This window comes from Bison bison, unplaced genomic scaffold, assembly GCF_000754665.1.
Source record: "Bison bison bison isolate TAMUID 2011002044 unplaced genomic scaffold, Bison_UMD1.0 scf7180017864036, whole genome shotgun sequence".
NCBI classification, from domain to species: Eukaryota; Metazoa; Chordata; class Mammalia; order Artiodactyla; family Bovidae; genus Bison; species Bison bison.
This window is the reverse complement of record NW_011494608.1, coordinates 5,576,449-5,601,203: the sequence shown is the minus strand read 5'-3', so window position 1 is coordinate 5,601,203 and position 24,755 is coordinate 5,576,449. Positions and strand designations below refer to the sequence as shown.

At 47.4% G+C, this 24,755-nt stretch overlaps 1 protein-coding gene across 4 annotated transcripts in view; it reads left to right on the top strand.

The window, feature by feature from the left end:
- TRAPPC9 (trafficking protein particle complex 9) overlaps positions 1 to 24,755 on the top strand; it is a 390,359-nt gene that overhangs the window by 220,041 nt on the left and 145,563 nt on the right. For all 4 annotated transcript variants that reach the window (XM_010834790.1, XM_010834791.1, XM_010834789.1 and 1 more), the window contains one exon: positions 9,795 to 9,937. In XM_010834790.1, the coding sequence (XP_010833092.1) occupies positions 9,795 to 9,937 (143 nt within the window). The remainder of the gene's footprint in view (positions 1 to 9,794; positions 9,938 to 24,755) is intronic.

Below are 24,755 nucleotides of genomic sequence, written 5' to 3'. Positions count from 1 at the left end.
AGAAATCCCAGGGCTGATCTCCTTCAGAATGGACTGGTTGGATCTCCTTGCAGTCCAAGGGACTCTCAAGAGTCTTCTCCAACACCACAGTTCAAAAGCATCAATTCTTCGGCGCTCCTCACACCAAAAAGGAAACATTAACAGATAATCAAACTCTAATAGGTAGATTTGCTTTTTACAGTGGCATATATTAGCAGTTACGAAACTCTCTCTGTGTATTTCGTGTGTGAGCAGTTGAGTAAATATATTGAGAATGATGAAAGTTAGGTCTCTCACATTAGAGAGCGTTGTTGCAGATGTGGGAAGGGGAAATGGGAATGAATTTTGTGGTATCAATTTGAAACTTGAGCTATCACCCTGAACTTCCTGTCCTGTTTGTGTTTATTTCTGTATCTTTGTCCATATATGTACTTATATCCATATCTGTCTATGGTGAGATGCCAGTATTTGTGTGTATGTATATACAGACACAGGTGTGCACATATGAATGTACATATTTTTCAGGTTTGTTCACTGAAAAAGCCTTGAAGCAAGCATCTTAGTAGTAATGAGTGATGTTGTTAGAAAATTGTCAATGAATGCAAAACTAGTGCGTGAAAATTTAATGAGGAATAAGGTGTTTATCAACTCTCAAAGCATCTCCACACTAATTACTTGTTAATTACTAAGGAAAAACAGGCATGGTACAAAGGAGAAGCCTTGCAGACACCATATCGTCATTATCTATCTATCTGTCTCTCCATATATGGAAGAGAGAGGATTAAAATATATGGCAAAACCATCACAATATTGTAAATTATCCTCTGATTTAAAAATAACATTAAAAAATAATGGGAGAAACTGTGAGCAGTCTTTAAATTGGGTAATGGGGTGATGTCTTGTACTTTCAAATTTTGTGTCACTTTGAAATAATATTGAAGTGAAAAGTTTAAAAGATAGACCTTAAAGTCATAGAAGAAAATGGGGGAGAATTATATTGTATGACTGTGGAGTGTGGAGAGGGTATCTAATCATGATTCAGGAACCATGAACAATGGGCAAGAGATGTAAGGTAAAAGATTGATGCATTAACTGCAAAAAATTAAACATTTCTTCCAAGCAAAGAACATCCTATACTAAGTCGCTTCAGTTGTGTCTGACTCTCTGTGATCCTATGGACTGTAGCCCTCCAGGCTCTTCTGTCCATGGGATTCTCCAGGCAAGAATACCAGAGTGGGTTGCCGTTTCCTTCTCCAAAAGAGCATCCTAAATAAATCCAAAGACACTGTCCCACTGTGAAAAAATATTTGCAGCTTGTATCACAGATAAGGAGTAAATATATTGATAATGATGAAAGTTAGGTAAATATATTGAGAATGATCAAAGTTAGTTAATAATCTCCTAGATATGTGGAAGAAAAAAACTGACAGGTCAGTTTAAAAAAATGGTAAAACGATGTGAACCTGTATTTCACATCAGAAAAAGATGAATTGGCTCCTTTTTTTGGTACCGGAAATCAGATTTTTGACATAGCCTTTTAACAGTCCCCAGACACATCCCTCAGAGAAGGCAATGGCACTCCACTCCAGTCCTCTTGCCTGGAAAATCGCATGGACGGAGGAGCCTGGTAGACTGCAGTCCATGGGGTCTTGAAGAGTCAGACATGACTGAGCGACTTCACTTTCACTTTTCACTTTCGTGCATTGGAGAAGGAAATGGCAACCCACTCCAATGTTCTTGCCTGGAGAATCCCAGGGATGGGGGAGCCTGGTGGGCTGACGTCTATGGGGTTACACAGAGTCGGACACCACTGAAGCGACTTAGCAGCAGCAGCAGACACATCCCTCTCCATCTAGACCTCATGTCCTAGGCCTTCTCAGTCCCTAAGGTACTTCGGGGCCTCTTGAATAGAAGCTGTTCTAATGGCTGGTACTGCTAAGATCCATTCCTGCATTATTGTGGATGTACCATTTAATTTGTAGTCACTTGGCATTTTTAAGGCATAATTAACGCTGAAGAAAGACTTTGGCCAGAAGTGCTAATTAACTGGAAAGTGATGGTAATGCTTTCATTTGTGTGTTTCATTGACCTAAAGTTAACAGTAGGACTGGCCTCCTGGGGTATGAACCTCAGCTGGGCCCTGAGGTCCTTGGCTTATTAAGTGAATAACATCACGGCTGTTAATCTTGTGTCATATCACAGAAATAGGGAAGAGGCGAACCTGTGGCAACAGGTCCATCTGAGGTCTTTAAAAATCAGAGATCAATTTCTTAGACATATAAATTAGTTAGGGTGTTGCTCAGGCTGATTGTTTTTCTCTGGCTCTGGCCTTAGTTAGATTAGAAGTCATGGAACATTAGATTAGCATTACGAAATGAACAGTAACGATTCACATGAGAATGGTGGGAAGACTCAGATTTTACAGATGTGTGTACCGAGGACTGGAGAAGGAACGTGACTTTTCCAAGGTCGTGTGAGGTTCTAAGAGTGAATCGAAACCTTGCTTCTTGACCCTGGCTCCAGCCAGAACCTGGGATTCCTGAGGCTCCACGCTCATCCTCGGACACGGGTGGCGCTCCATCAGCGTGCCCCACACGATGGCTCTGGAGTCCTCTGTTTGAGTGTCTGCAAGTGATCACCTGAGATCAGGATCAGTTTCTAAAATCACCTTTATTGAGTGTAATTTGCATTCTGTAAATGCAGCCATACTAACTATATAAAAGTTTTATAAAATGTAAAAAAGTTTTATAAGAACCGTATAAAAAGCTCAGTCGTGTCTGACTCTTGGCGACCCCATGGACTGTTGCCCTCCAGGCTCCTCCATCCATAGGATTCTTGAGGCAAGAATACTGGAGTGGGTTGCCATTTCCTTATCCAGGGGGTCTTCTAGACCCAGGGATCTTACCAGGGTCTCCCACACTGCAGGCAAGACTCTCTACCGTCTGAGCTACCAGGGAAGTCCATCAAGATACAGAATATTCTTACTGCCGCAAGCTTCCCTGACCCCTTTATAGCCAGTCCTCTCCTGCCCCGCAGCCCCGGAGACACTGATCTGCTTTTTGTCCTAAAGAGTAACCTTTTCTAGCATCTCCCATACATGCAAGCCTACAGTATGTACTCTTTTCTTTCTGGCCTCTTTCACTCAGAATGATGATTTGGAGATTTTCTCGTGCTGTGTCTGTCAGTAGTTGGCTCCATTTCGTTGCTCAGCAGTATTCCATAAAATTTGTTCATCTAGTCACCTACCTCCTGTTGGACATTGAGACTACATTAAACTTGTACTATGAATAAAGTTCCCAGGGACATTTACACATATGTTCTTGGTATGGATATATGTTTTTATTTTTCTTGGTAGGAGTTTCATTATTGAATAATTTATTAACTCTATACTTAAGTTTATGAGGAATTGCTTTTTTGTTTTCCAAAGTGATTGTAAATTTTACCTTAACCACTAGCAATTTCTGAGAGTTCTAGTAGATAATTTAGGATTTTTTTTTTTTTGTGGATACATGACTGTGTCATCTATGAAAAGACAGTTTTATTTCTTCCTTTCTGACATATATGATTTTAATTTCATGCTTTATTGGCTTCCCTAGGATCTCTATTACATTGTTGATTGAAGTAATGACAGCTATGTCCTTGCCTTACTCTAGATTTTAGAGGCAAAACATTGTTTATGATTAAGTTGGTTTTAACTGCAAGTTTTTCACGGGTGCACTTTGTGGATTGAAGCCGTTCCTTTTTATGCCTATTTTGCTGAGATTTTTAAAGAAATCATAAATTGGTTTTGAATTTTTTCAATTGCATTCTTTGCAGCTATTGAGATAATCATATGGCTCTTCTGTTTTGTCTGTTAATGGTCTGTTAATATGGTGAATGACATTGATTGATTTCTAATGTTAAACCAAACCTTCGATTGTTAAGTTTACTTGATCATGATGTATTACTCATTTTAAATATTACTGTATTTGACTCAGTAATAATTGACGATTTTTACATCTAAATTCACGAGGAATATAGGCCTGTGCTTTCTTTGCTTTTAGCATTTGGATAATACTGGCCTCATAAAAAGAATGGGAACTTTTTCTCCCTTTTTTCCTGAATGTGTGTGTATAAACTGGTGTTGTATCTAAAATTAGGTTTTGATAGAATTCAGCTGGGAAGCCATCTGAGTTTGGGGTTTCTTTTAGGAGGGTGTGTAATTTATAAATCTCATGCTCACTTATAAATCCTGTGTTAATTTATGAATCCTGTCTTCAGTTGGCAGGCGGCTCTTTGAGTCTCCTTCTCGTTGGTTCCATTCGGTAACGTGCGCCCGTCACCTGAGTTGCTCAGTCTGTTGGCGTGAAGTTGCTTTCCCTGTTTCTTTATCGTCCCTTCATGTGCCTGTGCTCTGCGCTGATGGGCATTTTCATTCCTGACATCAGTAACCAGTTTCTCACTTCTTGTTTCCTTGATCAGCCTAACTTAGAGGGTTGTCGCTTTAATTGGTACTTTCATGAAATGAGTTTTAGTTTAATTGATTTTTTCTTTCATCATTTGTCCAATTTCTATTTAATAATCGCCCAATCCTCTCTTCCTTGCTGGGTTGTGGTCTCTTCTTCTACAACTCTACCCTAGATACACACCGTCCTCTTTTCTCCTGTATCCTCATATATCCAGGGCCCTTCTCTGTGACATAGTGTAGCACAGCTGTCTTAGGGGTCTGGGGCTTGTGTCTTTGGCTAGACCTGAGCCCACAGGGATGGCATCGTGTCTTCTGCCACAGTCCCTCACACTAGTGCACACCCATCCAGGGTGAGTGAGTGAGTGAGTGGGTGGAAGGATGGGTGAGCACTGCTCTGGGCAGTCCCGTACACGGAAGACCGTGGGCTGTGCAGCCGTGCAGCTCTGCGCCTGAGCCTGGGCCCGTGGCCTCGGCCACTCACTGAGCTGCTCATTTATGCTGGACTCTCCTTGGAGGGCTCTTCATGTTAGAGCCCGTGTGTGAGGCTCAGGTAGCACAGCATCTGGCACTTAGTAGGTGCTCAGTAAAAGGCAGCTCTTGAAAGACCTTTCATTTCAGCTCAAATAACAAATTATTATACAGCTAGAAAAGAAATACTTTTTCTGTAATTCTTTGCCCATTTCTGATTTGTATAATAAATCTTCCCTGAAATTGAGACCGTCACGTGTCTGAAGAAGGAGAAGTCTTACGGCATAGTGGTGCATTGTCTCCCCTTACATTCTCATTGAAATAAAGCTTGGGCATCCCATGTCTTTTCCCTTATCAGCCCACATTATGGCTTTATTAAAATACTCTACTTTTATGGAGCTGAGAAGGCATTTTTTTAAATCAAGGAAGGAAGGCAGTAGTATGCAATAATTTCACAGAATCTTTTCTGTGTTTTCATAAATTACATATTTTCCCCCGTAATTATATCTTTTGCTTGCTTTTCTACAGAGTAAGGAAATAGCCAATTCCAAGAAAATAGAAATACGGTTCCTTCTTTGCTATCTGGTACTTGTTGGTTACCTTTCTATGTGTAGTTTTTGCTTATTTCCCAGGTGGTTTCTACTATATCACTCCCTGGGGACAACTTGTAAGTTTACTTTAAAGAACAGAAAATCCAGCATGAATTTTTTTTTATTCCTTCACAGATTTTGGCTTTTCAAGGCCATTGTTGAGAATCTGTTGATTTCCTTGACCCGCATGCCTGCATTTGCAGAGGCTGCTGTGAATATAGTGGGTGGTGGGTTGGCGGTTCATTTATCAGTTAATTTACTCAGACATCCGTTGACTCGACACCGAGCTCTCTGAGGTCAGGGACCCTCCTGTATTCACTGTTCTAAGCACAGGTCCGGGTGCTCAGAAAGTACCCAGGAAGTGATTGGAAAGATGAATGAAAGGAGAGGCCAAACAGATGGAAGTCTGTTGGATTAAAAAAGTCATTACAGAAAGGATGGTTGGGATGTGTGTATGAGGGGGTCTCACCTTCTCCTGACACGGGTTTTCAAAAGTTTAGCTTATAAACTTGGCCGTCCTTTTGAGATTACAGTGCAGTGCTGTATGCTGTGGAAAAAGAATTTCGGATTGTGGTGAGACCAAAATATGATGCCTGAGTATTTTTTTTTTTAATCTGTATTTTGTTGAGTCCTTTTAAAGTAAGGCAGTACAGCCATCTTACTGGAAACGGGGCGGGGTGGGGCCGTGAAGGAGGAGCAACATTTATACAGGTTCAGAGAATCAGTAGCACCAAAGTTCAGAGGAGCCTGTAAACACGTCCACCTTGAAGAGTGGTGGGAGACGAGTTGGAACAATGAGCTTTTAAAATGGGGCTGAAGGACTTGAGTAGGCATTTTCCCAATGATATGCAAATGGCCAGTAAGCATATAAAAAGATGCTCAACACCGTTAGTCATTAGGGAAATGCAGATCAAAACCAAAATGAGATACCACTTCACCCCCATTACGATGGTGATTATTAAAAACAACCCATCAACCAGGAAAAAATAAGTATTGCTGAGGATGTGGAGAAATTGGAATCCCTATGCACGGCTGTTAGGGATGTAAACTAGTTCTGTCGCAGTGGGACGTGGTATGGTGGTTCTTTAAAGAGGTTAGATACAGGATTTCTTCTGATCCAGCAGTTCCACTTCTGGGGGATACACCCAAAGGAATTGAAAGCAGAGATTCAGACGGGTGTGTGCATACGCACGTCCACAGCAGCGTTAGTCACGATAGCCAATAAGTGAAGGCAACCCGAGTGTCTGTTGGCGAGTGAATGGATGAACAGAACGTGGCACATCCATTCAGTGGAATATTATTCACTTTAAAAAGGAATTATTTTCTGAAACGACACTGCTGAACCGTGGAAACACTAGTCGCAACAGGACAAAAGAGCTGCGATTCCACCTCCATGAGGCCTCTAGAGCAGCCAGATTCGTGGAGACAGGAGAACAGTGGCTGCCAGAGGCCGGGCAGGGCGCAGGAGGGATTTTTGTGTGGTGTGTGTAGCGTTTCAGTTTGGGAAGATGAAAGAGTTCTGGAAATGGATGGTGGTGATGTTTATACAACAATGGGGAAGTGCCTAATGCCAAATAACTGTACACTAAACAATGGTTAAAATGGTAAGTTTTATGTGTATTTTACCACGCTACAAAAAATGTTAAATGGCATTAGAATCCATTTCCCCTTTCTTCCTATTTTAAGCCACGTTGTCTTCAGGTATCGAGTGGTCAGGGTGCAGAGGGAGAAAGGAGTCTATTTAACGAGTGCCTGCTTGAGCTTATACTTCACTTTCTCACTGAGTCTTCATTAAAATCCAGTGAGATAGGTGTTAATTACTAGCCCCATTTAACAGTTGAGAAACTGAGGCTGAGTGGTGGGATAACACGCTCAAGATCTCACTTAGCCAGAGCATCAAGCCAAGCTTAACTGGCCTCCCTCCCTGCTCCCTACCCGCTGTACCAGGCTGCTTGTCTCTGGGATTTTTGTCCGTGTCCTTCCCAGAGGAGATCCGTCCTCCAGCTGGGATGGCCCCTGACAGCACGCACATATGGTGGTTTTCTTTCATTTTAAGCACTTTCGTAGCTGTGCCTGCCTTTCCTTTGGAGAGGAGGAATGGGTCAATGAAAGCAGTTGCTGCTGCTGCTGCTAAGTCACTTCAGTCATGTCCAACTCTTCGCGACCCCATGGACTGCAGCCCACCAGGCTCCTCCGTTCATGGGATTTTCCAGGCAAGAGTACTGGAGTGGGTTGCCATTGCCTGAGGGCTAAGCGCTGTGTCTCGCATGGACAGCTTATTGAGTCGTGACTGGTGGAGCGCAGGGAGGAGGCCAGGCGGGTGGGCCTATCCTGCGGTTGGGACCCGTGGCTTCCCACAGCTCTCGCGGGTGGGCATGTGCTCGAATCCCCACCCTGAACACGTGGCTTTGAGGCCCCATCAGCACTGTCAGCCCCGACAGTGCTCCCAGCTCACCCTCCCTCTTTCTTTTCTGGGAAATGCCTGTACTAGGGTCATCGGAGCCCAGCCAGTCTCCAGATGTGGTGGACACTTTCTCAGGCCCTGTTTACCTGGCTTGGCTGCAGCAGTGGGTATTCCATCCCTTCTCCCCAAAGCTCTGCCCTCCTTGGGTTTCCACGACCCCAGCCGTTTGTCTCTTGGTGTGTTATCTCTGGAATTATTCCTAATCCAAGGTCCCCATGATTGATGGCTATGTTTGCTTCTTAAGAGTTTTATTAGTCAACTTCTTCTGTGAAGGAGCATCTGATAAATATTTCAGCTGTGCTGGCCGCCTATGGTCTCTGTTGCATATTCTTCTTTGGTTTTGTCATTTATTTTGTTGTGCAGCCCTTTAAAAATGTAAAAGGCTGTTCTCAGCTCCAGGGCACGCAGAGCCAGGCTGCAGGCCAGGTGTGGCCCATGGGCCGCAGTGTGCTGTTGCCTGTTTTAGGACCTTACTGGGGAAGGCTGAGTCATTTTAGTGAGGAGCTGAGCTGGGGTTGAGATTTCCTGTTGCCATGGTTACTGTTGGTGCGGCACAGGCTCTGGATCGTGCTGGGGGAGGGGGAGGAAGGTGGTAGGGGCTGCTGAGGTTCCAGGCATTTTTCCCATAAAGGTCCTCTGTCCTCGGCCCTGAGCCCTCCCTGTCTGCCAGCACCTGGACGGAGGTCTCTGCACACCTTCCTTCCTACCCTAGGGGCTTCCTCCTGGGGGCCTGCAGGAGCAGAGGGGCACGCTGTTGTCCTCCCGCTGCCGCCATCCCTGGTTGGAGCTGCACCCCGCATCGCGGGCGTGGGCTCTCGGAGTCCCTGGCCCTCTCCCTGTAGCACCAGCCTCTGCCTGGTCTAGAGGTGGGCGCTCTGAACGGGCTTCCCGCTCTGTCTCTCGTGGCGTCGCTCTAGGATCCTGGCCCTCCTGTCCTCGCCTCACTAGGATGGATATTTACCCCTGCCTGTGTGCCCTTGGCATTGGTCACCCCTCCTCCAGAAGCTAAAGATTTTGCTTTGGAGGAGAGAAGGGTGTGGATGGGGGCGGGATGGGGCCAAGGGGTTGGAGCTGGGGTTTTCGTTTCGTGTTTTTCCCCTGGTGGCTGCTGACCACATCCTCCAGGCCTGTACTACCCAGGGAGGCTCCCCTGCACCTCTGCCCCTGGCAGTCCCCCAGGGGAGGTCCTTGGAGAAGAGCCTGGCATGGGCGGGAACTGTCGTCGCATCTGGAGGATGTCCACTATCTGTAGAGCCCCTCCTCAGCCCTCAGAAGTTCATGGACTGACTGACTTCGTGAACTGACTCCTTGCCGGCTTGTGTGGGGGCCGGCTCTGCCCCTGGTCGGGTGTCCCCACCATGTCCCTCCTGGAAGGAACTTGTTCCTGCTTGGCCTTCTGGCTCTATGGCTGCCCCATGACCTTATCTGCATGAGTCTGGGGCTCATCAGCCTTACTCACTGTTAGCCTAGGAGCCATGCTCCAGCTCCCTCATGGAAGCCCCCACCCACCCCCACAACCTGATCTGTGTGTTTAAATGATGCTGACTGAAATGCACTTGTCTCTCTGAAATGCTAGATCCCATCACAGAATCATCCTCGAGTTTCTCTCCATTCGTGTTTGCAGGCTGAGAATCGTGCATGTTGTTAGCTGCGGGGCATTGTTGGAGGAAAGATGGTACCAGGGTCAGGTGCCAGTGGCCACCCTGGTGGAGCTGCCCAGTGCCCATTGCTTCACCAGCCGGGGTCACCTTCCCCTCACCTGAGGCAGGCCGGCCACGTGGCTGGATGGTGGTCGGCTCAGGGAGTAGTAAGTGACCTTTTTTTTTTTTTCTTTCCGTCTTTTTAGACCCTGGAAGCTGTCCTGAACTTCAGATACTCCGGAGGCCCAGGCCACGTTGAAGGGTATTACAGGAACCTGGCCCTGGGGCTGCACGTGGAGGTGGAGCCGTCTGTGTTCTTCACGCGGGTCAGTACCCTGCCGGCCACCAGGTACGTGCACCTCAGCTCTTGGCCAGCCTTGCTCTCGCGGCTGACGGCGCTGCACCCACAGTTCTGGCCGTGGTGTTCATCTTGGTCCCACCGCCCAGAGTGCCAGGGTGGTCAGCCTCCCCGGGTCTTCATCAGATGAACAGGCAGTGCAGGGAAATGCCTCTTCAGGGAGACGGGGTGGGCGGGCTTCCCTCTTGGCCCATGCTGTGGTGATCGCGTCCTCCCTGCAGCGTGCTTGCTTGTCGTCGTGGAGGCCCGCTCCTTGTCCCGAGCCCAGGCCTCACTCCGGTCCGGTGCAGGTGTCCATTAGCAGGGACTCGGCACATGGCTCTGTGCCTTGGACGCTCCTGGAGGAGTCCAGCCTGTCTCTGTCCCACTGTCCTCCTAGGAGGACTGTGCAGGGCCCGGCCATCCAGCATCTCGGCCCGCGCTTCCTGGAGTCCCCAGCCATCGGGAGGGTGGGCCGTGCTGCCCAGAGCGCCCTCCCTGGGGAGGCTTTTCCTCCTGCTTGGTTCTCCCGGACTAGCCTTCCTTCAGGGAGGAAGAAATCAGTTTGTCTCCTTCAGATCCATTAGAGGCCAGATACTAGAGGTTGTTCCTCCCTTAGGTGAGAGAATGACAGTTTCTCACCCCAAACTTTGACCTGTGTGACCTGGGAATAGTGCTGGGTGGGGCTGCAGACACCTGGAGACCCTGTGGGGTTGGATTCCTGCCCAGGTGGTGAGCAGCCTTCGGAAGGCAGGTCCTGACCCCCCGGGTGGTTCCACATCCCGCTGTCCAGGGACACCTTACCTCTCCGGTAGCATGGACTGGCCTAGTGGTACTTATGCTTAATGGAGTTAAGGCTGTCTTTACCTGTCCGTCCTTGACCATGAGGGGAGAGACCGTTATGTACAGCAGCCCCCTTCACCCGTGGGCTCTGTCGTTCACAGAGTATAACGGGGGGATGTTAATGTCGATAGAAAACTCTCTTTAGAGTGATACAGCGCTCCCCCGCCAAAAGTAAGTGCAGTTTGAGTTCATAGGAAAGACTGCTTTTCTCCCAGCCCCGGGGAATGGCCTCAGTGAGAATCAATGGCTGAGCTTGAGCTTTTCAGCATCTCATTTCATCATCTATCACTTTTTCAATCCACAGAGTAATGGTCTCTCTTGCCAGCGCTCGCCTCTGTTTTGAATTTGTAAAAGGCATCAAAGCAGTTGCCGGCAGGGAGCTTTGGCCGGGACGCCTGCCAGATGCTGTTCGAGTTTCTCAGGCCCTTCCCGTGTGTTCAGTCCGCTCCACCATCACCCTGGCGTGCACCTCTTTCTCGTCCCCTCATCTCCTGCTGCCACCGCTCACATAATTAGGTCTGAGAAGCAGCGCAGATTGTCACCAAGTTGGATTCGTTCCCCCCTGTTGCTCTCTGGCTTCCATGTCATGGCCCCTGCAGCTCTTAATGACAATTTAAGATGAGAAGCATTGCTGCCTTGTGGTTTGGTGCGGAACACTGGAAGAGCTGGTGGTGGGCTGATGTGCTGTTTGGCTCCTGGTCGCCGGCCTCACTCTCTTCCTTTTGGCCTACGTGTTTCTTTTCCCTGCTCTTGGGTTGATGTGGGTTGACGTTTGATCTCCTCTAATCCCTCTCCTTTCTTGCTCAGTCTCACTGAGCTCTGATCCTGTGGCTTGAGGTTTGCCATCTTCCTTTAGGACTCTAGAAATACTCCCTTGCCTCCAGCCTGCTCCTGTGTCGTCTCGTAAAGACAAATGTTCCCACATCACCGTCTGGCTTGAAGACTTTCCCAGTGCATACTGGACAGAGTTCAGAGTGCCCGCTCTGATATTTATGCTCCAGTTTCTGTAGAGATCTGGATAAACCGTTGGCCTGAAATACAGCAGAATTATCATTCATTTTATCTATACTCTGTTCCGGTTGACATGACACGGTTTTCTGTGGACTCTGGTTTTCATCTCGCTCCCAGGTGAGAATTGTCTTGTCGTCTCGGGCCGTTTTAGAGTCAGGCATCCCCAGCGATGGCCAGGCGCCACACATTTGCATCACAAGTGAGGCCCAGAGAAGGCCTGTGGTTTTCCCAGTCTCACAGCTTGCCCGTGACAGACTGGCTTCCAGATACCCTGACTGCAAGGTGCTGCAGACACAGATGCACAGCTAGATGACCAAATCCATGTTAGCTGGAGCCTTTATGGGCATTCAAGCTGACTTTGATGCAAAAAGAAGCTATACATTCATCAAAAGACAGCCTTATTGCTGGCATAAAGACTCACGTAACCCTGTTCTGAAACCAGAATACCAAAGGTTATTACATCTTGCTCCTGGGCTCCTCTCATCAGCGGTGGTGATATAGTCGCTCAGTTGCGTCCAACTCTTGTGGTCCCATAGACTGTAGCTTGCCAGGCTCCTCCGTCCATGGAGTTCTCTAGGCAAGAATACTGGGGTGGGTTGCCATTCCCTACTCCAGAGGACCTTCCCCACCCAGAGATAGAAACCAGGTCTCCTGCATTGCAGGCAGACTCTTTACCAGCTGAGCCACCAGTGCCCCTCTCATTAATACTGATGATTTATGCCGTTTTTCTCATTGGTAGTTTTTTACTGATAGAGTTCTAGAAGTCAGGGTAGGGAAATCCCATTTATTCAGGACCCAGCCTATTCCTAGTCATGCCCTCGGTCCACTGTGCAGTGTCCCATTTAAACTCCCGAGAACCCTTTGAAGTCAGTGTTGCTGTATGCAGATGTTAAATAACTCACCCCAGGTTGCACATTAATGAACAAAAGAGATGCATTTGAATGTTGGTCTTCTCTCCAGCAAAACCCATGCTTCCCATCACAGTGCTCTGAAATGGGCTTCCAGAAGCCTGGGCCCCCCTTACCCACTCTGTCTGTGGAAGTGTCTCTGGATCTCTCCCAGCCTCAGCCCTCTGTCCCCACTGCTGTGGTCACCAGCTCTGCCCCTTCATGGGGGATGAAAGTGAACAGTGGAGGGGCCAGTGTTTTCCCGGAGCCAAAGCACAGCATAGATGGCAGGTGGAATTCTCTTTGCCTTTTTTTTTGTTTTTAAACCATCCTCCTTCAGGGGTGTACCTGGGTTTCAGCTAACTTTTATTTAGGAGATCAATTACCTTTGAGATTCGCTTTTTACACTGAGCCACCTGCTAATGTTGTTGGGGATGGACTGAAATGGATGGGGCCACCCTGCCTTCCCCTCCTCAGGAGCAATTTCTTCCCAGACCGTTAGGATAAATGATCCAATCTTACACATCGCTGCTCTGAGCTCTGTGGGAAATGCACTCCCCCGAGCCAGGGTGTAAGGTGTGGGAGTTATTACATTATTAACAGAAATCACACAGCCTGACGCACCACGGTGCTTCTCCCCGGCCAGTTAGAAAAATCCCATTTCCCCCCATGGGGTGGGACTGTTCCACGCCGTGGGCGGCCCGTGCTCACAGACATGTAATAAAGGCACTTTCAGTGCTAGATTTTATCACGGTCGATCTTTCCCAGGTTGCTGTGTTGATTTGAATGGGTTTTTAATTTAACAAGAATTAGGATTTTAACAAGCGCAGGATTCAGAACCCAGTGTACCTGCCTCCGATTTCAGATTCTGATTCTCCCACTCATCTGCTCTGTGGTCCTGAGCAAGTCATTTCCTATTTCTTTAGTCATCAGTTTTCCTTCACGTGGTCTTGACGAGCACATCATTTCCTCTGTGCTTTACTGTCTGGTTTGTGCTCGTAACAGACCACGTGTAACAGGGACAAGAAGAGAACCATGAAGGCCATATGTTAAGAGGGGCACAAAAATGACTGAACATCAGGAAGACTCTTGTGCCTCAAAACCCAGGGCTGCTCTTTGCCCCGTGCCCCTGCCCCAGGGTTGCCTCTCCTGTTCCACTCACAGAGCCCCCAGTTGGAAGGAGATGAATGACTTACTGCATTTGCTTCATCCTCTCCTGCTCCTGTCGGTGTGTGTTCACTGAAGTGACGAGCACACTTCTCATCCTCTTTGCAGGTGTTAAATAGTGTAGATCCTTACAGGCAGGAGCTGCGACCCCCCACCCCTACCCCCAACGCCGGCCGTGGCAGGAGCCGCTGGACATGTCATCTAGGTTGACGTGGCAGTGAGCTTCCTCTGGTCCCCAGTGTTGTCACTGAGGGGCTGTCCAGGCCATGAATCACCCCTCATTGTTCTGTTCCCACTCACAACTGTACCTCAAAGGGTCCTATTTTATGTCTTAATTGTATACATTATTAAATTATTACTGTCGATTATTTTAATTTTGTTTTGAACCATTATATTATTGAATGTTATGTCTCAACATTCATTTTAAAACACTATCAATATTCTTTGCTTAAAGACAGATTTAAAGATTGTTTCTATTTAACAGGTAACTTACAACTACTTGACATGAGTTTGAGCAAACTCATGGAGATAGTGAAGGACAGGGAAGCCTGGGCGTGCTGCAGTCCATGGGGTTCACCAAGAGTCAGCCACAGCTTAGCAAGTATGGTTTATAAACATCAATTAAAAAGGCCCATGTCATACCTGCTTTAGGGATTGAGTGTATGTTAAAAGGTAGTTTGTCTGTCATCAATAACTGGCCAGAGCTGTTTGTGACCTTCCACTTGGAATTTTTGCATTTGGCATTTTCAGAGTTTTAATCATCATAATGTCAAATGCCAATCCCACGAACCATGATTTCAGGTTGTCGTTCGTAAGCACGTTTCCGCCCTTTATGAGCTGGGCTTGTGTTCCTTCCAGAGAATGAGAGGCTGACCGTGCCCAGAGAATGAGAGGCTGGCTGTGCCCTCGCTGTCAGGCTGCGTCACCTTTTTGCCTTGGGTTTGGGGCCCAGGTGTCCCAGTGTTCGTTTTCATGCCCCTCTAAACGTGTGGGCTTTGTGGTTCTTCTCCTGTTCCTGTGGTCCGTTACGAATGCCCAGCAGATGCTGTAATGGAGTAGAGAGCGTGTGTGTCAAGACCACAGCGATGCTGAGCGCTGGGCCCTGGTGAGGTGCAGCAGCCGTGGGGCTGAGCCACCAGCCTGCAGAGCCCGTCTCCAGCACCCCTTTGCTCGCTGCCTGCACGCCCGAGCGTTATGGAAGCGTCGTTTGGATACCGCCCAGCTCACCCACTTAAGCTGTGTAATTCTGTGTTTTGGGTTTAGTCGCGGAGTTGGTCAGCCATCACCACCGTCTGATTTTAGAGCTTTTCATTCTCCCAGCAGAAGCCCCGTGCCCGTCAGCAGTGCCTCCTGTCTCCCTCCTCCCTGCCACCCTGCACCACCTCAGTCTACTTTCTGTCTCAGTAGCTTGGCCTGTTTTAGCAATTTATAAAACGTGACTGGCTCTCTTCACTTAGCATCGCGTTGTCCAGGTTCACCCACAAGCAGGCCTCAGTATGTCGTTTGTTTTTATGTGGGACAGCATTTCATTGTGCGGATGTGTGGCATTTCATTTTCCGTTCGTTAGTCCTGGGTTGGTTCCACCTTTTGGCTGGTGGGAATGATGCTGCTATGATCATTCATGTACCAGTTTTTGTGTGGGCTTGCATTTTCATTTCTCTTGGGTATCCCTCAGAGTGGAATTACCAGGTCATATGGTAACTGTTTAACCATTTAGGGAGTTGCCCGACTGTTTTCCTGCTCGGCTGTGCCACTGCACGTTCCCAACAGCAGGGTACAAAGGTTCCAGTTTTCTGCACGTCCTTGCCGACGCTGGTTATCCCGTGTCTTTTTGATTCTCACCATTTCAAAATTTTTTCCTTTTACTACAGGGAACATCTTAAAACTTACTAACTAAAAGCTCAGAAACAGAGGCCCTTCCTGCCTTCAGTAATGTGCAGCCCTGAGATCCTCCCCAGGGCCGGGTTGCGTGTCAGCCGACCACAGGGAAATGTTCCCGTGTTTGCACTGGTCACCAGATCTGTCCTTTCCACTTCAGTAGCCCTGGACTGACTCAGACGTATCACCTGTCTCCCTCAGGCCAGCCTCCTCTCCCCTTTCTGGGATAGTTGCAACAGCCTTTCAGAGTCTCTTTGCTTTCAGTTTCTCCCTTTCCAACTCTTTCTCCAGGCGATGCTGAAGTGTTCATTCCAAAACATAGGCACGAGTCTGTCCCTTCCTCAGGGCATGAGTCCCCTTTGGGAAAGGGGACATCACATCACTCTTTGGGAAACTCGGTTCTAATGGACAGTAAATCTACTATCAGAGTCTTCAGCAAGATTTGGAAGCTCCGTAATCTGTGTGGCAGGAGTGAAGGTGAGATCATATCATCAGAAAAACATTCCGATGATTTGTTCTGTTTTTGGGTCACTTTAGATTGAAGGCCTCCCTTGTGGCTCAGCTGGTTAAGAATCCACCTGCAATGCAGGAGACCTGGTTTCGATCCCTGGTTTGGGAAGATCCCCTGGAGAAGGGAAAGACTACCCACTCCAGTATTCTGGCCTGGAGAATTCCATGGACTCTACAGTTCATGGGGTCACAGCGTCGGACATGACTGAGCGACTTTCACATTAGATTGAATAAGCTTCCTGGCTTTCTTAAGACTTACAAGAAAGCTCTCCATCCTCTCCACCCATATGGACAGAAGAGCCCGGTGGGCTACAGTCCATGGGGTCACAAAGCATTGGACACGACTGAGCACACACATATATGGTCTCTAACGAAGAGGAACTAAAGAGCCTCTTGATGAAAGGGAAAGAGGAGAGTGAAAAAGTTGGCTTAAAACTCAACATTCAGAAAACTAAGATCATGGCATCACTTCATGGCAAATAGAGGGGGAAACAATGGAAGCAGTGAGAGACTTTATTATTGGGGGCTCCAAAATCACTACAGATGGTGACTACAGCCATGAAATTAAAAGACGCTTGCTCCTTGGAGGAAAGCTATGACCAACCTAGACAGCACATTAAAAAGCAGAGACATTACTTTGCCAACAAAGGTCTGTCTAGTCAAAGCTGTGGTTTTTCCAGTAGTCATGTATGGATGTGAGAGTTGGACTATAAAAAAAGCTGACTGCCGAAGAATTGATGCTTTTGAACTGTGGTGTTGGAGAAGACTCTTGAGAGTCCCTTGGATTGCAAGGAAATCAGTCCTGAATATTCATTGGAAGTACTGATGATGAAGGTGAAACTCCAATATTTTGCCCACCTGATGGCGAAGAACCGACTCATTGGAAAAGACTCTGATGTGGAAAAGGTTGAAGGCAGGAGGAGAAGGGGATGACAGAGGATAAGATGATTGGATGGCATCACTAACTCAATGGACATGAGTTTGAGTAAGCTCTGGGAGTTGGTGATGGATAGAGAGGCCTGGCGTGCTGCAGTCCATGGGGTCACAAAGAGTAGGACACGATTGAGCGACTAAACTAACTAACTGCCTGTTATCAATCAGTCTTTCCTGAAAAATTAGTAGCCAATTTCAGGATGGAGAAAGAGAAGTGTCAGTCTCTCAGTCGTGTCCAGCTCCTGACAGCTCCTGCCAGGTTCCTCTGTCCACGTGGGTTTGGCCAAAGGTCTGCGTGGCTATCACTACCAGCCTGGCTGTGTCTTCACTCACATACTGCACCCCTAGGATCGATGGAATGGTGACGTGTGGACCCTGGAGGCCTAGAAGAGTTCAGCCAGACTTGGGGAGAAAGCACCACTTAACTTTCTGGGCGTGGGGCCATGTTTTTAGACAGACTCAGACCTTGGCATAGGAGTTTCTCCTGTTCACTTTTTGCTGAGTCAGTATCGAATCATTAGCTGGGATTGTGTTGCTGGCAGGGTTGTGTGTGTTTCCTCTTGCTGCCCCACTGACTGCAACCAAGTTAATCACAGTCACCACTCCTCCTGTTTATGCAGTATTCTGCTTGTACTTTTACAAAGTTCCTTCATTTTTCTTCTTTTTCTTGTCATTGTTTTTTTCTGTTGAAGCCTCTTAACAATTCCATGACATAGGCATTCTTGTCTTTACTGAGGAAACCGAGGTTCAGAGAAATTAAATGACTTACTTAAGATATTCCACCCTTTAAGTGACCAAACTGGATGCTGGTAAGAAACCTTCAGACTCTGAATCGCTCCTCCTGCACCAAGTGTGCTGTTCACTCAGGCTGCTTTCAGGTGACTTCTTGCCGAAGACTTTTTTCCTTTTGCTTTTTTAAAGTTTAGCTTGGTTAGGACGTTTCTGGATATAGAAAATTAAAAATTTATATGGCTTGGGGTTTGTTGAGCTTCCTGAATCTGTACATTGATGTGTTTTTTTTTTTTTGGCCAAATTTGGGGAATTTTCAGCCATAATTTTTTCAAAAACTGTGTGCGTTTTGTTTTGTTTCATCTCAAACTCCTATGACATGACTTTTAGAGATTTTCTTGTCTCATAGGACTGTTTTTATCCCCTTTTTTCCCTCCAGTGTTTCCATTGGATATATTATTAATCTATCTTCAAGTATGCTTGTTTAATTCCTTTGTGGTTCAAAAAAATGTTTGTGTGATTTTTATTCTTTCAAAGTCGCTAGAGATGTTTCCCTGCATGGCCTAGAAATGGTTTAATTTGGTAAATGTTGGGTGTAACCTGACAAGTGTGGATATCCTGCCATTTTGATGGTGGAATGTTCGCTAAGTATCAGGTACTTGCTGTTTATTCTGTATCCTTTCTTATTCCACAGCAGATCATCCCCTCAGTTCCTCAGGTAATTCACCACCTGGTGAAACTTTCAGTTCAGGTTTTTCCTCAGGTTTCTCCTTGCTTTTTCTTTGCATCTCCTGTTTCTTTGCTGAGATTTTATCTTTTCATTTGTTTCGAGTGTGTCTGCCCTTACTTTGCAGAACATGGTTAAAGTCTTTTTGTGATAAGACTGTCATCTCGAAGTTGTAGTCTATTGATTTTTATTTTCCATTGCAATTGGCTTTTTCCCGGGTTCTTCCTATGCTGCGTGATTGCTGTGAGATGTTGGGGCCCTGCTTGCGTCCTGAAGGGAACGTGGGTATTTTTGTTTTGGTGGGTGGTCTGCACCACAGCTCTGTGGCATCTGCTGTGGACCGGGCTGCACTGCTGGTTTCTGAGTCTGCGGTGCTCCTTGGGCCATCCCGTGGGTGCCTTCCTGGAGCTCAGTTACTGGAGCCCATGGCTTGCCGCTCAGGATCTGTCCCTCCATGCTCGTTCCACAGAGAGCCCAGGTCAAGTACCACTTCAGCAAGCCACTGTCTTCCCCTCTGTCCTTTCTACAGTCTCCCCAGCACTGTCCAGGGGCCTGCCTTCCCTGTCTCTCCACAGCAAAGCCAGGGTTTGAGTTCCCTGCTGTGTGTCTGTGTATGGGACTGTTGGTCAGAGGACAGAGAGGGGGAATCAAAGTGATGGGGACTGGCCCTGTGCTTGTGGGACTGGCCGCTTGGGTCCCTTGGTGTCCTGGTCTTGAATGACTGCCGTCATGGTGCTGTTTCATAGAGGTACTGCCCGGGGGCTGGGGGCTGGGAGAAAGGAGAAAAAAGAACAAGCCCAGAGGACCTCCTCTCCCACCCTTTCATGATGTTCAGAGGAACTTGGATTTCAGATCTCCTTCCCAAATCCACCTTCTATAATTTACTTTTCAGACCATTAGATAGCTGCTGCCTGCCTTGTATGTAGGATTTATAGTTGGATTCAGTAGGGGTGACAGGGGATGGGTTATTTGTGCTTACTCCATCTTTTCCAGAATAAGAACTCCTCATGTTTTTAAAAAGCATAAACCAATTCATGTCAGTCATCTGCTCAAGTCAAGTCAAGTCATCCTGAACTTTTTGCATGACCTTTACTCTGGCATTAATTTTGCACCTCTCTGCTCTTGGCTCATTCTGTCCGTTGATTCCACCCTGCTCTAAGATTTGGCCTTAACTGCCTTCTCTGGAAAGCACTCCTCCAAGACCTTCAGACGATTGCCTTCTTACTGTGTGGGTCTGAAGTGAAATGCTATTTCAGAGAGGCCCTCCTTCGCCCTTACCTCTGAGGTCAGTTGTTGTCTCTATTTATGATTTCAGGTTGCTGTTCAGTTGCTAAGTCATGTCTGACTCTTGCGACCCCATGGGCTGTCACCTGCCATTCTCCTCTGTCCGTGGGATTTCCCGGGTGAGAGTGCTGTTCGTAGCTCGGGCGGTGGAGTCTGCCGGCAGTGCAGGAGACCCGGGTTCAACCCTTGGGTCGGGAAGATCCCCTGGAGAAGGGAATGGCCACACAATCCAGTGTTCTTGCCTGGAGAATCCCACGGACAGAGGAGCCTGGTGGGCTACAGTCTATGGGGTTGCAAGAGTCGGACACGACTGAGCGACTAAGCACACACCCAGCACAATACTGGAGTGGGTTTTCATTTCCTTCTCCAGGGGACCTTTCTGACCCAGGGATCAAACACACATTTCCTGCATTGGCATGCAGGTTCTTTACCACTGAGCCACCTGGGAAGCCCAAGATTTCAGGAGATGCACTTAATTAAAAAAAAAATTGTTATCATGCGTGTCTTGTTCTCTGCCTCAAGTCCTAGCCCACGTCCCACACTAGCCATCTCTGTGGCAGCCAGATTTATGCAGGGTGACTTGACGGCACCTCAGCTTCACTCTGCTGGGTAGCTCTTGATTTCTGGAATGTTCTGAGGGTCTTCTCTGAGGCTGAAGCATGGGTGCTCACCCTGCCCAGGGCCTGCAGCGAGTGTGGGGTGTTGACTCTTTGCAGGGAAGCCTGAGCTGGGCGGTGGGGGCTGCTCGACAAGTAACCCCTGTCCTCCGCTGACCTGCTCCCCTCGGTGTCCCCTCCCCAGACGCCCACTCCCACCCCACCCTCTTCTCAGTCTCAGCTTCCTGGGCGGTGGGGGCCCAGGCTGAGGCAACATTCTAAGTGACTTTAAAAAGATCTCTTAGAAAACACGTTAAGTGTAAGCAACATGTACAGAAAGGCTAAAGCAGAGACATCACTTTGCCAACAAAGGTGCGTCTAGTCAAAGCTCTGGTTTTCCCTGTAGTCATGTATGAATGTGAGGGTTGGACTATAAAGAAGGCTGAGTGCCAAAGAATTGACGTTTTCGAACTTTGGTGCTGGAAAAGAAGACTCTTGAGAGTCCCTTGGACTGCACGGAGATCCAACCAGTCAGTCGTAAAGGAAATCAGCCCTGAATACTCATTGGAAGGACTGATGCTGAAGCTGAAGCTATACTACTTTGGCCACCTGATGCGAAGAGCCGACTCATTGGAAAAGACCCTGATCTGGGAAAGACTGAGGGCAAGAGGAGAAGGGGGTGACAGAGGATGAGATGATGGGATGGCATCACTGACTCAGTGCACCTGAGTCTGAGCACACTCTGGGAGATGGTGAAGGACAGGGAAGCCTGGAGGGCTGCAGTCCATAGGATCACAGAGTTGGACATGACTTAGCTACTGAATGACAGCAAAGGGGATAATCACCAACCACACAGGTTTGTCAAAGCTTTACATTTTGCTGTATTTGCTTCTGTTTTTCTAATTTAAAGAAAGAAAAATGAAACTGTTAAAGCTGTGCATGCTCCTCTGTGACCCTATTCTCTTTCTCCCTCACGGAGAGTGACTACTACCATCCAGTTGACTATTATCAGCAGTACCGAGTAATTTTAAGTATTTTAAACTTGATATAAATGTATACTGTAATTACCTCCTGCCATGAGCTGTTCGCTCAGCCTTGTTAACGTGAGACCTAGCCTGCAGTGAGGTATGGAGTTCTTAATTCATCCTCACTTACATATGTATATGCTTCCAGTGTGTGGCTGTTACAGATTTACTTACTGTTACTTTACATTTGTGGATCTGCTTCTGGGTTGGTTTTCCTTCCCTGATGTGTTTATCTCTCCTCCACTGCTGTGGGCCTTCATTATTACAGCTTTATGGCAGTTCTTGATATCTGGCTGGTCAGATCCCTTCCAAAACCTTTCTCGTTGTTTCACATGTTCTCGGCCTTTGATCTTATATATGGATTTTAGAAGCAGTGTATCAAGTTTGACCAAAACCAGAACTCTGTTGAGATTTTTTACTCAGTTGCATTAAATTTGTATAAACCAGGAAAGAAGTGTGTGCGTGCTGAGTTGCTTTAGTCGCGTCTGATTCTTTGTGACCCTGTGAACTGTAGCCTGCCAGTCTGTGCCATCCATGGGATTTTGCAGGCAAGACTACTGGAATGGAAAAGGAATGAGTCCTTTAAAAATACCAAGCTTTCCTACTCTTGAACATAAAACATCTCTTTAATGTCATTCCATAAAACTAGAATTTTTTCCATTAATGTCCTGTATACATTTTGTTAGAGTTACCCCTAGGTGCATTGCTATTGTGGATATATTTTTAAAAAAATGTATTCTATTATTGTTTTTAGTTGATATATAGGAATACTATTATTGATTTTGTGTGTGGATATATGTCTTAAATCTGTATTCAGCAACCTTTTTGAACCCATTTTTCCTTATTTTATGAAATATGACTAAATTTTTTTTTTCACTTTTAATTCCCCTTATCTTTCCTGGCTTACTCCCCCTCATAAGAATTTGGGGTCCGTGAAAGCGGAGACCCTGCTTCTCTTGTTGATTTCCATATCCCAAGTGCTTAGAATAGCACCTGACACGGGACAGGGACTCAGTAGGTATCTATATGAATTAAAAAGTAGAGCTGTCCTTCTCGTGGACAGTGGAAATGGTGCATGCTCAGTCTGTAGACGTGGCCGCACCCGTGTTGCTCGATGTGTGGGCCGTGCTGCTCTTTCCGCCTGGCAGCCTCATCCGGCCCTCGGCTGCACTTCAGCTTCCTCTCAGCTGCTGGGCCTTTGCTGCCCAACCCCTCTCCCCGTGCCCTGACCAGGCAGATGGATCTAAAGCTCTGCTCTGATCTCAGTTCTTCCAGGTAGCTTTCCTGGGCTTCCTTGTACTCCAGAAAGATGGATTCAGAAAAATGAACAGCAAACCAACAAACAAAGGAAAAATAAAACCAAAAAGCACACAAGAGTTAACAGTGAATTATACACTCAAGCCCCAGGTTAAAGCTTAAGAGAATCATCCACAGTGATACAGGAAGATACACAGAGTAAGTGACATGATGGTGGAACACAGCACTGTGGCAGTTTGGGAAAGGGAATTAATTTATGAGTAAAAGATAGAAAACGAAGATCCACCAACATCTCTTACTGCCAACAGTTAGGAGGAACAGAAACCCTGGATCAAGCCGCCCCCGCAACCAGACACTGAGTCAGAAAAAAATAGAGGCCAAAAAAAGTGTTATATTCTGACATCCATCATTTCTGTGCAGTTATATCTAACAACTATATTCTACAAGTGAAAACAACACAGATTTGAGTCTTGTCTTTTCTGCTTAAAAAGAAAAATAATCACTTGAGTTTTCCACCTCTGATAAATGTTTTATGAATTCCCCTTTCTGATGAAAGATTTTGCTGTGATTAAAGATTTCATGAAGTTATGACAAGGGTGGAATAGATCTTCATTCTCGAAAGTGCAATTTTCCTGTGGGCTGAGTGAAGAGCCCTCTCGTAGGCAGCTGTCAGAGCTCATGAACATTTTTCCAAGTGCTGCACCTCTGGGAGGACATCCCCACCCACAGAACCCACAACCAACCGCAGCCACGTCGGGTGACATCTCCTGGTGCACGGCTGGATGATCCAGCCGCTGCTGCCCTTCTTCCCATGAGAGTAGCTGCACGCAGTTGGTGTGTGTTTTGAAAATGTGGTGTTTCACCCATGCCAGGTGACCTTTGAGTGATGCCAGTCTCTGTGTGTGTGTGTGTGAACCACTGGGCAAGTCACGGCACCCTCGCCACCTCAGTTCCCTTCTCTGGGAAGGACGGAGGTCGCGGCCTGGACAGGAACACGCGTCTTGGTCTGCTGTGAGCTCTGCAGGATTTCCAGCTCCAGGTGTGGACGGTCTCAGCCACCCGCCAGCATCTCTTGCCATCTCCTGAGCCGCCCTCCCCTCTCCCCTCAGTGGGTCTCGGGAGGACGACCTCCCCGGGCTCTTGTACGAGATAACCACGTGCGGGCAGCCCGGCACCTGTGGCTGTGTGTCCTGTCTCCCCTTCGCTTAACCACCAGCGAAACCTTACATCACCACACTTGGAGAAGCACCTCTGAGAGTTCCAATGCCCTTTGGAAGGTCACATGTTGAAGAAAGGCTCAGCTGAAAATGACCCGGAGCACAGATCCTTTTCCGAGTCTTCTCTTTTTTTCCTTCTGTGAAAATCCAGCTGCCCTTTTCCTCCAGGAGGGAGAACGGCCCAGCCTCTGTTGCTGGCTACCCTATCTGCTCCTGTCTCGGGCCTGGGTGTCCCGGATTCCATGAGCGGATGCTTCTCGATCAGCTGTCACACGCCAGCTGTGACACTTGGCATTTGAGATGCTGTGTTAGTTTTAAGCAAGCATTCGACCATAACGGGGCCCTGACAAATGGAAGCCAACACAAACCGCAGCGTGCGTGGCTGGACTTCTCTTTTACGCATGTAGCTAGTGAGCATGTACCGTCATTTCCCAGACCCCCAGGCCCCACTCGACCCCCCCATACCATGGTGATTGTCCCCATTGTCCCCGAAAGCCCTGAGCTTTCTGGGTCCTGCTCCTCCCTGAGTGGGAAGGAAGCGAGTCAGTAGACGGAAGGGAGACATCATCCCCTTCCAGGGCTCGTCGTCTTATTTGGGATGGGAAGTCTCTAGAAGCCGATTACTTGGTGGACCTTCGTCCAGTGGCCACCCCCCTCGGGGCCTAGGGTGGTCGGCACCTGGTTTCTGCAGCTTTACCATCTGTAGTAGTGAAAGCAGGAAGGTTTCAGGTGGGTGGTGAGTGACCTCATGGTGTCATCCACAGTT